The sequence below is a fragment of the Symphalangus syndactylus genome, chromosome X (genome assembly GCF_028878055.3).
Source record: "Symphalangus syndactylus isolate Jambi chromosome X, NHGRI_mSymSyn1-v2.1_pri, whole genome shotgun sequence".
Classification (NCBI taxonomy): domain Eukaryota; kingdom Metazoa; phylum Chordata; class Mammalia; order Primates; family Hylobatidae; genus Symphalangus; species Symphalangus syndactylus.
In genome coordinates this window covers 109,914,540-109,927,788 of record NC_072447.2, presented here as the reverse complement: position 1 = coordinate 109,927,788, position 13,249 = coordinate 109,914,540, and the positions used below count along the sequence as shown (strand labels likewise).

Genomic DNA, 13,249 nt, shown 5'->3' with positions numbered 1-13,249 from the left:
ACAATTGGTTTATGTAATTTGTTAGAGACATATGAGACAATTCTGAGAGCTGTTCAAAATATCACACAACTGTAGTAATTTGAAAATACATCAAAGTTTTCTCCTGGACTTTTTGTGTAATGCTAAACTGCTAAAACTTTGGTTGCCTAAAAATTAGGGATTTAAATATAGTGAAGCAGAGAACTGTTGGTTTAGGCCTTCCTTTTAAATAAAAATTTCAATAGGACAAACATCATTGCCAACACCAAATTTGAGACACAGTAGAATTATATTTTGTATGGTGTGTGTGAGGGATATTACATTATGTTCAAACTCTTTATGTAAAAGATGTGTATAATATTTTTATGACAATCTATATTTTAGATGTTGCGCTGTCTTTCACAAAATATAAGCATTTAAGAGTTGAGTATCTGCTTTTAAAATGCTGAATCTTTTGATCAGAAATTCTAGCTATAATTAACCAGATAAGAGAATATTTTATGATAATTTGCTGTTATATCACTGTTGAGGTAATATAATAAAGAATAGGGATACACACAATAATGCTGCAATACTGGTGTTGTATTTTTAAAAAATTTGTTAATGCATTGTGAAGTGCAGAAAAACTAAAGCAAGTACTGCAAAATCAAATACACTTTATGGTCAGTTATTATAAATATATAAACATAAATGGGTAGAGAATGTAGAGCATATATCCCATCTAAAAGGAGCTATGAATGAATAAATTCCAATTGATAATGGCTAGATAGTAATGTGGCACTGATGCTATCTGGTCTTCTGATGTAGCAATAGAAGTCCAGAGTTTAAGTGTAAACTTTATTCATTAAAAATAAAAAAACATTGGGCAAGACAAGCAAAATCTACCTGCAGAATATACTCAGCTTTCTAAACTAAGGAATCATCAGTGTTTTTTGTTTATGCAAGATCACTTTCTGGCACTCTATACTTACCTTTTATGTCTCAGTTCCGGTATAGACACTGCTAATCATATTTTTAAACCTTTCAGAGTTTTGACAGTTGGAAAAACTCAAATGGTATGGTGGTATGCAATAATTTCTAGGAATCTGAAGGTATTATCTTACATTATTTGGCAGGGTCACATCAGACATAACCTCAGATTCTGCATCGATGATGTGATATCCATCTGCTGAGCTGAAGAAAATCTTTAGTCTTTTTTCAGAACCAATAGCCAGGTCAACTGTCACTGGCTTATGATCAAGTGTTGGAAATACCTGTGAATATAAAACCAAATATGGCCAAAAGGCCAAAGATGACATTCTAACTAAGGCAAAAATTCCCTCACTCTTTTGTCAGGTTTATAAGTGTACAAAACCCAAGTGGATTTTTAAAATGGCATATTATATTTAGAGACCTGTGTATTACAGTTTTTCTTAGATCTGTTATTACAACAAAGAAATAATTATGTTCAATAGCTTCAAAATATTGAGTTTCTCTTCAAAGGTCAGATTGGCAATGATCATAAGAGCCTTGTATGGCCCTGCATTCTGTTTGCTGTCTTCAAGTTCCTTGCCTTGAGCTTCAGCAAATGAAGGAGCTCATCTGGTCTCTTAAACCGGTTCGCTGGATCAGCTGCCTGTATTTTTGCCAGTATTCGTATATAGGCTTGATAGGACATGTAATCGCCTTCAGAGTCTGCTGATTGATCAATGCATACTTGGTAGGGAATGAAAAGGGCCAGACATGTTAACCTACCATATACTGGGTATGTACTCTAGGCTCCTATGGTTTCTAGTCCAAAACAAAAGGCCAAACAGGATTCATTGCCAAGATTAGATCACGGTAGAGGACTGAGCATCACAGGATTCACCATACTGTAGTTGTGAGGTGGGAGTCAAGAACTGCAGTAAGGACTTGGACAAGAACTGTGTATCACGCTAGACAGACTGTTGGTACTTATCTCTTCGCTTTCCAGCTCCATACCAGGCAGCTCTGACCAATCAGCAGACACCCAAGAATAAACCCATATCCAAATACTGACAGCTGAACCAAGGCCCAATTTAGGGAGATCAGATCAGGAATGTGATGTGATTTGTCTTAGGGTTGACTCAGACTGTATATACAGTCACCAGTACAATTTATAGAAGAACATAGTTATTATGCAAACAGACATTGGCAGGTAGTCATAAGAATTTGCTCATCTTTATTGTATACATGTGATGTTTTCCCTTACAAAATATACCATGTAAACAGATCCTGACTTAAGATACAAAAGTATTTCATGAATACCTTGCTGCGTCTGTCAGAATGGGTCCCTATCAGTGCTTTGTTAAAACCTGTCTATGGATCAACTAGTTAAAAATCACCTGGAACATCTGCTAAAAATATCAATTCCCAGGCCCTACTCCAGACCCACTAATTCAGCCTGGTGTTGGGTCTGAGATCTAAACCTTTACCAAATGTTCCAGCTAATTCTGATATACATCCTAGGTTAGAAGCTACTGGACGTGATAGAATGCTGCCAGTTCTTTAGTCAACCCTCATTACTATGGAATAAATACAAAATAATTCCATTTAAGTAGAATTCTGGAGCATTATAAGTAAGTTACTCTAGATAAAAACAGTACCTCATTTTAAGGTTAGTTGTTTAAGACACTAAATTGTTAATTTATGTGGCCTATCCATAGAAGTTCAGCCAAACTGTAATAAAGTTAGAAAGAGTACTGGTAAGCCTAACCACCATGTCTCACAATATTAATAGATATAGAGAGAAATGTGCTTAGAGTTCCAGCTTGGAAAGAATATAGACCCATCCAACCCCTTCCCATACCCACATATTGTGGCCATGGTAACTGGAGCAAAGGCTTTCTTTTCCCTCCTTTTTCCTCCAAGGGTGTTCCCCCTCTATCATTACCATACCTTTCTTTACCTTCCCTCTGCTCTCTACCCCCCACTAAGAGAAAACAAGGACTTCTCAGCTTCAATGTATTGGGGTGGCACCCAAAGCCTGTGTTTGGGGCTCTAGAAGAGAAGGACTTCATATTGACTACAGGAATTGGGAGTGAGGCGCTGGTGGGGAGGTCCTATAAGGGGAGGGGCCATGGATTTCCCTCCCTTGCTGTGGTGCCTGTGAATTATCTAAAAAAGGGTTAAACAGTAATTACTGACATGGTATATTCAAGTTACATTAGTGAGAACCCATCTCTACAAAATATTACAAAATTAACCAGGCGTGATGTGTGCCTGTAGTCCTAGCTACTTGGGAGGCTGAGGTGGGAGGATGGCTTGAGCCCAGGAGATCAAGGCTGCAGTGAGCTATGATCATGCCACTGCACTCTAGCCTGGGCCAGAGTGAGAGAGTGAGACCCTGTATCTAAAAAATAAACAAACAAACAAGCAAGCAAACTAACAACAAAATTGCATTAACTATAGAAGAAACGGTATATACTTCTGCATCTGTATTCCAAAGTACGATTCTGTTCACAATTTCTTCTCAAAATAAAAAATCATATAATCCAAAGAAAAAGGAGATCACTCACTTTAATAGCAGTGCTTTCATCAAAGGACTTCGGTGCCCATGCATAAAGGTGAATTGATGATTTCAAAGCAATTGCAATATACGTTGTTTCTTCATGTTGGACTATAATGATAAAACACAAAAAAGTAACGATGCCACAGAGTTAACAAGAACACTCAAGTATTTGTATTTGTCGTAAAAAATGCCATAACCACAATTTAAGAGCACAGACAGTATATTTTTGGGGAAGCTACTTGGTTACAATTTGATGCCCACAAAAAGGTGACAAAGTTACTGTATAGTTTTATGGAGTATACATATTCGCCTTCAAGAGCACTCTAAATTGTACACTAAAACATTGATAAAAGAAATTAAAGAAGACCTAAATAAATGGAAAAAGTTCTCCTGTTCATAGATAGGTAGATTTAACATTGTTGAAATAGCAATACAGTCCAAAATTGTCTCCATAGACTCAATGCAATCCCTATTAAAATCCCAATGGCCTTTTATTGAAGAAATGGAAAAGTTGATCCTATATTTCATGTGGAATCTTAAGAAGCTCATAATAGCCAAACAATGTTGAAAAAGAAAATCTAAGTTGGAGAACTCACACTTTCCAATTTCAAAGCTTACTACAAGTTACAGTAATCCAAGCAGTATGGTACTAAATAACATAAGGAGAGACATATAGATCAATGGAATAAAATTGAGAGTTGGCAAATAAACCCATACATCTATGGTCAATGGTGTTATACCATTCAATAGGGAAAAAACAGTTTTTTCAACAAATGGTGCTGGGACAAGTGGATATACCTATGCAAAACAATAAAGTTGGAGTCCAAATCTCACACCATATACAAAATTAACTTAAAATTGATCAAATACCTAAATGTAATAGCTAAAACAATAAAACTCTTGGAAGTAAACACAGGGATAAATCTTGATGACCTTGAATATAGCAATGAATTCTGATATTTGACACCCAAATATAAAGCAAGAAAAGCAAAAAAAAAGATAAATTAGGCTTCATCAAAAATTAAAAATTTGGGGCACCAAGGGAAACTATCAAGGAAGTGAAAATACAACATACAGAATAGGAGAAAATATTTGCAAATCATATTCTGATGAGAGTCTAGTATATGGGCTGGGCACAGTGGCTCACACCTGTAATCCCAGTACTTTGGGAGGCCAAGGTGGGTGGATCACTTGAGGTCAGGAGTTCGATACCAGCCTGGCCAACATGGTGAAATCCCATCTCTACTAAAAAAAAAAAAAAAATACAAAAAATAGCTGGGTGTGGTGGCAAGCACATGTAATCTCAGCTACTCGGGAGGCTGAGGCAGGAGAATATCTTGAACCTGGGAGGTGGAGGTTGCAGTGATCTGAGATCACTCCACTGCACTCCAGCCTGGGCAACAGAGCGAGACTCTGCCTCAAAAGAAAAAAAGACTCTAGTATATGGAATACTTAAAGAATGCTTACAACTCAACAGCAAAAGGATAAGCAAACCAATTAAAAAACAGGCAAAGGACTTGAATAGACATGTCTCCAAATGGTCAGTAAACATATGAAAAGATACTCAACAACATTAATCATGAGGGAACTGCAAATTGAAACTTTTATGACATCCCACTTTACACCCATGGGGATGGCTAGAATAAAAAGACAGACATTTACAAGTGCTCACAAGGATACAGAGAATATAGAACTCTCACACATTACAGATAGCAATGTGAAACGGTGCAACCACTTTGAAAAACAGTGTAACGATACTATCCAAGAGAAAAAAAAAATACGTATCCACATATGAAGATGTATGAAATATTCATAGTAGCATTATTTTTAATAGCCAAAAAGTGGAAAGAGTGCAAATGTCCATCAACTGATGTATGGATAAACAAAATACGGTATATCCATACAATGCAATACTACTCAGCAATAAAAAGGAATTGCTGATACATGTTATATATAATATAACATAGACAAACCTTGAAAATATTACACTAAGTAAAAGTCCGTCATAAAACACAACATAATATATGGTTCCATTCATAGTAATAGTCCAGAAGAGGCAAATCTATAGAGAAAGAAAGTCCTAGGTAACCATTTATCAGTTTATCAATGGATACCTAGGACTGTGAGTGGTAGAGGGGGAAGTAAAGAAGGATGGAATGGGGGTAACTGTTAATGAATATGGAGTTTCTTTTGGGGATGATAAAAATTAGATCATGGTGATTGTTACACAACTCTATAGACCTTCTAAAACCCATTGAATTGTGCACTTTAAACAAGTGTATCTCATGGTATGTACATTATTTCAATAGGGCTATTTTAAAAGGTAAATTAAAAAGTATAAATAGGTATATGCTTGCTCTTGATTAGCCCTTCTGGTTCTTATGGAATATGTTGTCTTACCTGATAGATTTATACTTTGTGCTATAACGCCCTTTCTTGGCTGCAATTTCTTCTGCCATCCCTACGCGTTCTCTCTCTCGCTCTCTCTCTCTCTTTCCGTCTCTCTGTCTCTCTCTGGGTCTAGCTTACTCTTGCATTTTCTTTTGCATTGCTCCCAAGTAGGTCAAAGGAGCATGATTACTAATCCTCCAATAATAAAAAATATTCTCTCTTAAGAAAACACTTCCTATATATTTAATATAGGGTAGTAATTGGTGCCAGTTCACTGTCTTGTGGATCTTGGAAGGCTATGAAAATACCAGGCAAGTATGATTTGTTCTTGTCTTCCTATGTGAAGATGCTACTAATTCCACCTGTCAGTGGGACAAATGCTTTTTGCTGTTCTGAGAGCTTAGGTGGACTGGAATGGGGTCAGCCAAGAAAACTAAACTTAATTAGTCCACCCCTCACAAAGAGCGCAGATTTGCAATATGAGTACCTTTGTGACTATCTCTTACTGAACTAATATTTTACAAGTTAGTAGGAGGTAGTTTTGCTATATAAACTCCTGAGTTAATATCTGGGGATATCTTTCACCTGTAGGACTATCACATCTGCATAATATGATTTGGAGGGAAGTAGTGATACCTAAACCTAGAAGAAACTAGTGTATTTATTTAATGCTTAAATTATCTGGGTACTCATTTCCCTCTTTAGTGGTGTATGTGTACATATGCACACACATACAAAAACCTACCCTGAGAAAGTCATTTTATATGCAGAACAATAATGGTCAGTCAGGATAGAAATATCCCATTGCAATTTATATAATGTGATTCCAGCTATTTCTCACCTATGCCACCAGTTCTGCCTGAAGAGGCAATTAATGAAGAGGGAAAGAAGCAAAAGAAGGCCGAGAGTAGTGGGGGATTTGCTTCAGAAATAGAACAAAATGGGATGACATTAGTTCACGGTTTTTTATAGCTGAGAGCAGGATTCTGTACCCCTAGGGTTGTTACCTCCTTTCACAGTGGATGGTTGTGAAGAGACAGGGTATATGAAAACATTCTAATCAGATGGAAAACAATTAATGATTATACTCATTAATATCAACAGTGGGAGCGAAAGCCAGCAGATCATAGAATTTTCTTTCTGACTCATTGTTAGGTTTCCTGGTCAGTATTAGGAGGAATTCAATCTTACTGTTGTTCCAAAGAAAGAGAATATCACATGCGTCTCCCCAAGTTTGTGAAGATAAATCAAGACCATTTATATAGCTGAAGCTATATAGAGGCAGGAAAAAAATCTATTTATGTGGAATATTCAGGGTGACTGGGAAAGAAAGTAAGGTGAGGAGGTAAACCAAACCTAACATCAATAACTATTTTAGTCAGTCAATGTTTTCTCAAAAAAAAAAAAAATCAAGATTGTAACATAGAAGACCTGGAAGATGTGTCAGTGAAATTTACTCTTCTTTGATTTAAAATTGCTGTCTATAGCCATACCACCCTGAATGTCCCTGATCTCGTCTGTATTTGAAACTGCAAATTGTTTCCTTTCTCTGCTTTGCCTTTCATAATTATGTAGTTCACCAAATGAAAGGATGCAAAATTTATATAGCTGTAGTAAACATGAAATGTGGCTTACGGACACTGAAGTGTTCACAGCCTGTTAACTTATCAATAGCTTTGCAGGCTTCCTCTGTCTTCAACATTTCTTTTTGCCTTCTTTTACTTTCTGGATCATTATTCAAAATCTTGTTCCTCAACCAGGTCAGATGATACACTCGAAGTCTGTTCTTATGACCTGATAGATAAGAAAAGATACAGTATTTAAAATCAGTCTTTCTTTTCATATATTAGAAGAAAAAAATGTAAAGATATTTTGCCTTTTAAAAATATTTTTATTAACGTAAAAAGCACTTTAAAAAAAACTGCATTGCATCAGAATCTCCCATTCAGGGTTTGGAAATATGACAGATTATTTTAGTCTCTCAATTCCAAGACAGTCAAAGTATCTACCTACGTGCCTCTCTGAAGGGGTTCTAAGCTTTTTTGGGACAAGTTAAGCCTTCCACTATGCAGGCAAGATAATTACCATCCATTCATTTGTACCTTGGCTATTCACTAAGTCATGACTCCTCTGGAGTTCAGAGACCTAAAAGCTGTCCCTGGTAGTGTGTGTGTACGAGAGGGGTGGCTGAATATTGACTGTTAAGGTATTCAGTGACAGCAGTATGGGTATCTTTGTGCTCTGTCATTCCAGCATGCTTGTAAAATAGTTGAACAGTTTCATTATATTTTCCTCCAATTAAATCTATGGTTAATATTAATTTCCTAATTGTAAATTTCATCAAATTTTTACAATTCAGTCAGGAAACACAGGCCATGAAAAAAATCACACATTTCTTTTCCCCTATATAGTGACTTTATAATCATTTTTCTTTGTCATTTTTATGGTTTATTATTACATGATTTCTAGGCCCAACAATAGGATTCTTACTTATGTGATTAATCTTTCATATGTTTTTACACAACATTTTTGAAGCAGTGTTAGGGTTCAGATATCTACATCTATGTGATATGGTCTTGAATTGTAATCCAAATAGTAATCCCCATGTGTTGAGTGAGGGACCCAGTGGGAGGTAATTGAATCATGGGGGCAGTTACCTTCATGCTTTTCTCATGATAGTGAGTTCTCATAAGATCTGATGGTTTTATAAGGGGCTTCTCCCCCCTTTGCTCTGCACTTCTCCTTGCTGCTGCCATGTGAAGAAGGACGTGTTTGCTTTCCCTTCTGCCATGATTGTAAGTTTCTTGAAGCTTCCCCAGCCATGTGGAAATGTGAGTCAATTAAACCCCTTTCCTTTATAAATTACCCAGTCTCAGGTATGTCCTTATAGCAGCACGAGAATGGACTAAAACACTACTGCTATTCTATTTCTTAAATGGTAAAATAAATTTGTGCTTTAAACTACTGAGTATCTTCTTATACTGATGTTCTCAGTACTGTTTGATGGAAAAATATTCCACATTTGAGAGAAGTTCAAGAACTAGAGAAGAACACATTTGGGTTAGAGGAAGTTGGATAAAAAGTAACGAAATCTGTTACACAGATATGTAGTCTATAAGCCACCCAGATGTTTTCAAAAAACAAATATTACTTCTATGTACCTTAAACAATTATAAGCAACTGACTATAAAACATGATTTAAAAAATCATGAAGTCTGAGCATACCTCTAAAGGAATTTCTCCTCTAACCAAAATGTAAAGCAAAGTTAATCATTTTAGGAATAATACACAATCATTAGTGTGCAAAATGGCAATTTGTGCACTAATTATATATAAAACATGTTGTATATAATAAAATATATAAACTCATATAGGTGTCTGTGATTAGCATCATTTTATTCACATAGATAAACCATATTTTCTTACTTTTCCTCTCTTTTGTCAGTCATCTTTTGCCTATAGTCAGCTTTAATGTTGATGCTTTCCTGATACTAAATGCTGTTTAGTAATCACGAGCAGTCCTAACACTCATTTACTTGCTCTCTTGTATTCTAAGGTTCAGGCTCTGACTGACCAAAACTAAGAAATTTAACTACTATTTGGAAAAGGTGTAAAGATCTTTAGGGATCCATTCTTGTTACAAACTCTATCTGTAGGCCCTTGTGATAAGGCTATATACTAAGGACAAGTCTCTTTTATATCTGATTATTGTTCACTTTGTTCTTTGTTGCTTCTAACACCTCATAAGAACGGGACATGGTGGATGTTAATGCAGTCCTGTGCATGAGTGGATGAAAATTAGAGATCTGAAGTTGTAGGAGGCTGCACTGGAGAGAACATGCAAGGATGCAAATGTGTTTTTTCTTATCAGTAACCTAGGTTAGGTACTTTACAATAAAAGGAAGTTACTTTAAATTGTAAATAGATAAGAGAACACAAGTAGGAAAGTCTGGTGTCCCAATTAAAGGTTATATTTAAAGTGCTCTTCTATGAACACTTTAACCTGAGAAAGTCTTTAACCCAGTTTGCAGACTAATTAATCTGCATAATTACTCAGCTAATTTTAGTTCTTAAACAAACCTGAGATGGTAATCAGCAAATTGAGTGGCTCTAAGACTTGAATCTGGCGGAATGGTCTTCGCCTTATAAGTTTAGTAATGTCAGCCTTTCCACTTCTGTCCATCAGATATAGATTAGATCGGGTTCCCAACAGCAAATTTACTCCTGTTCATATATAAAAAGTGCTATATTAGCTCAGATTATTTTTCATAATTGCATCAATATTACTATTGTTGCTATTCTAGTATGCTGATCTACGTAAAGATGACTTATCGGTTTAGGCTATATTGACCTCATACTGTGTAACTATGTACTCTCTACCAACAGAACAAATTTCAATGAAATACATAAAAATATAGAACATAATTCCCTCTGGCAGTATTCCACTGGCTGGCGTCTGGTATGCCATCTCACAAATGGAAATTTATGGATATATTAGCACCCTTTAGTAGTGTTCTGAACTTTATCAAAATCAATCAACCTTTTCGAAAATTATCATTAAACATTCTTAGTCTAGCACATACAAAGAGTTCAATTCAGCTCATTTCTCATTTCTAAACATAAGTAAATGTTTGAATGCTTTTAAAATAATTATATGTAAATAATTGTTTTTAAATTGAATGATTCTATGTTCATGCATATATTAAAAATTTACCGTTGCCAAATGCCTATGAAATTAGTTCCTACCTTCATGTATCTCAATTTCTACACTCTCTTTTATTTGTTGACTGGCTCTATTTGTCCAAATATAAGCACTGTTTAAAGACCAAATAAGAAGACTGAAATAGAAGACAGAACTAAAGTTAAATTACATTTCAAACTACTATGGGAGCTTTTCACCATAAAGTGACATAGGAAATAACCAGCCAAGTAATATAACAAGATAAAATTTCACAGTCCTCCTTGCACTTGGAGCATACCTGTGCTCCATGAGCATAAGGAGAAACTTAAGTGATTTTGCCTTCATTTTCTCGCTCTATCTTTAACCAGTTCTCTAACTCATGGCCAATGGCATGTTTAGGAGCTACATCTTCTTCTCACAGGGGAATCAGAGAAGGAGGAAGAAGTATAGTCCATTTTTACTATAATCTTTTATTTTTCAAAATATAAAATTACAGGTTATAACAATGGATTATTAGACATTAACTACATTTCTGGGTAGTTGCCAGACTGAAATATTCATGCTATCTTGTTGTTTGACACACTAAATTAGCAGAACTTTGAAATGATTTTTAAAAATTCTTTAATCCATATAATTACAATGTTTGTTACCCTTTTCTATTTTTAATTTAAAACGCTGTCCTTTGTTCAATCATACATTAGGCAAAATCTATGAAATTGCAAGACAGAGGTTGGCATTTACTTTGGATTTCTCCCTTTCTTGAATTCATTTATTTTGTTTCATTTATGATTCAGATTGGCTTGAGGTAAAATATTGTCTCAGCATTGCCAATGTGGTTATAATTCTTCTGAAACAAAGTATTTTTAAAAGTCTATCAGAGTTAAGACATTATAGAAGGAACTTTCTCTACAAATTTCCAAGGCTTTTTAAAAACAAGATCCTGCAGAAATATTTCTTGGAATACCTCATAAAGTATCATACGTTGAACACTACCCTAAATTAGAAATACGAATCTTACACTTTCAAACAATCATAACCTAGTCCAGTTGTGTATATATATATATAAAATATATATATATAGAGAGAGTCTTGCACTGTTGCCCGGGCTGGAGTGCAGTGGCGTGATCTCTGCTCACCGCAACCTCCACCTCCCGGGTTCAAGCAATTCTCCTTGCCTCAGTCTCCCAAGTAGCTAGGATTACAGGCACCTGCCACCACACCCAGCTATTTTTTTTGTATTTTTAGTACGAAGTTTCACTATGTTGTCCAGGCTGGTCTCAACTCCTGACCTCGTGATCCACCTGCCATCCAAGTTAACTCAGGTTTAAAAGAAATAGAATGCAAAGGTGGGGGCCGTAAATTCAAACATCAAACTGCACTGAGTGAAAAAAAATCAGCAAAACCAATTCTGAGCAAATTAATTACTATAAATATATTTTTATTGTAATGACTTGGTAAGAGTAAACAAATATTTTATGTCTATGATTTTTACAGGTTTGCTACATAAAAATATATTCTTTAAGAAAACAAAACAAACTCACCCCACAAAGAACCACAGCAGATCTCAGAAGTGAACTCCTTTTCATACATGTGGATTAGTGGTTTTTTACATGCAGGAGAGACATAGAGTGGGTTAACATTGACTTCAGAGGGTTGCTTAGGTGATTCCTCAGGTACTTCTACGAATCCAGCGTATACTGCAAAGAGGTAAGGGGAAGATAATAAGAGAAATTACTAGTTCTGTGCATGATGGAGTTACAGAATTTTTTTTAAAGGAAAATCTGCACCTGATGGAGTTATAGAAAAAAAAATTTAAAATTACTCATCTATACACCTTATATGCTACAGTGCTTCCACAAATGAGACACAACTTAGCCAAATTTATTTTCTTTGGCCAGGTGTCATGGCTCACACCTGTAATCCCAGCACTTGGGAGGCCAAGGTGGGAGGATCATTAAGAATCAGAGGTTGAGGCTACCATGTACCATGATCATGCCACTGTAATCCAGCCTAAGTGACAGAGTGAGATCTTATTTCAAAATAAAAAACAAACAAACAAATTCCTTTTATTATATTTTATTTTTTACTGGAAGTATAGTTTCAGTAACTCTGAAACCATCAGGTAACACAAATCGTGATGGCTAAAATACATTGTTGAACACTAATATATTTTAAGTTATTGTGATTAGAAAACACACATAAATCCAGATAAGGGCCTCAATTTCTCAACTGTAGCTCTAATTTAGGTACCATAAAGATTCAGTAAAGAGTAGATGTTTTAAAAGCATATATCAATCTGAATTTATTTCAAGTGAATGTGAGAATAATTTGATTCCTAACAGATCATGACGCAGTGGTTAAACACTAACATGTGAACAGATAGTAGCATTTAGAGATTATATTGAACACACTCACAGATGGCACTGGCAAAGTTAGCATCAGCAGACGTCCCAGAGCCTTTGGAAGGAAATGACTGACTGGCAGAAAAATCTGATTGTGTTGATGATTCTGATATGTCCTTATTGTCATTCTCATCATCAGGTGCTGATGGTGCAGCACCCGAGTCAATGGCATTTGAGGCCTCATTTCCACCACCTGGCTCCTAAAAGAAGTCCGAAAACCAATTTTTATTTCATTAGTAGGTTAACAGTGGGAGAAATATGCCTAGTGAGGGGTCGCTTGAAAAA

The 13,249-nt window shown here is 35.6% G+C and overlaps 1 protein-coding gene across 1 annotated transcript in view; it reads right to left on the bottom strand.

The window, feature by feature from the left end:
* The window catches only part of NRK (Nik related kinase), a 135,644-nt gene that overhangs the window by 10,758 nt on the left and 111,637 nt on the right, over positions 1 to 13,249 (bottom strand). Inside the window, exons 20-26 of the mRNA XM_055267555.2 lie at positions 12,978 to 13,164; positions 12,104 to 12,259; positions 9,962 to 10,105; positions 7,517 to 7,675; positions 3,494 to 3,598; positions 1,532 to 1,674; positions 1,083 to 1,232 (exon numbers count right to left, since the gene is read on the bottom strand). Coding sequence (XP_055123530.1) covers positions 1,083 to 1,232; positions 1,532 to 1,674; positions 3,494 to 3,598; positions 7,517 to 7,675; positions 9,962 to 10,105; positions 12,104 to 12,259; positions 12,978 to 13,164 — 1,044 coding nt within the window. The remainder of the gene's footprint in view (positions 1 to 1,082; positions 1,233 to 1,531; positions 1,675 to 3,493; positions 3,599 to 7,516; positions 7,676 to 9,961; positions 10,106 to 12,103; positions 12,260 to 12,977; positions 13,165 to 13,249) is intronic.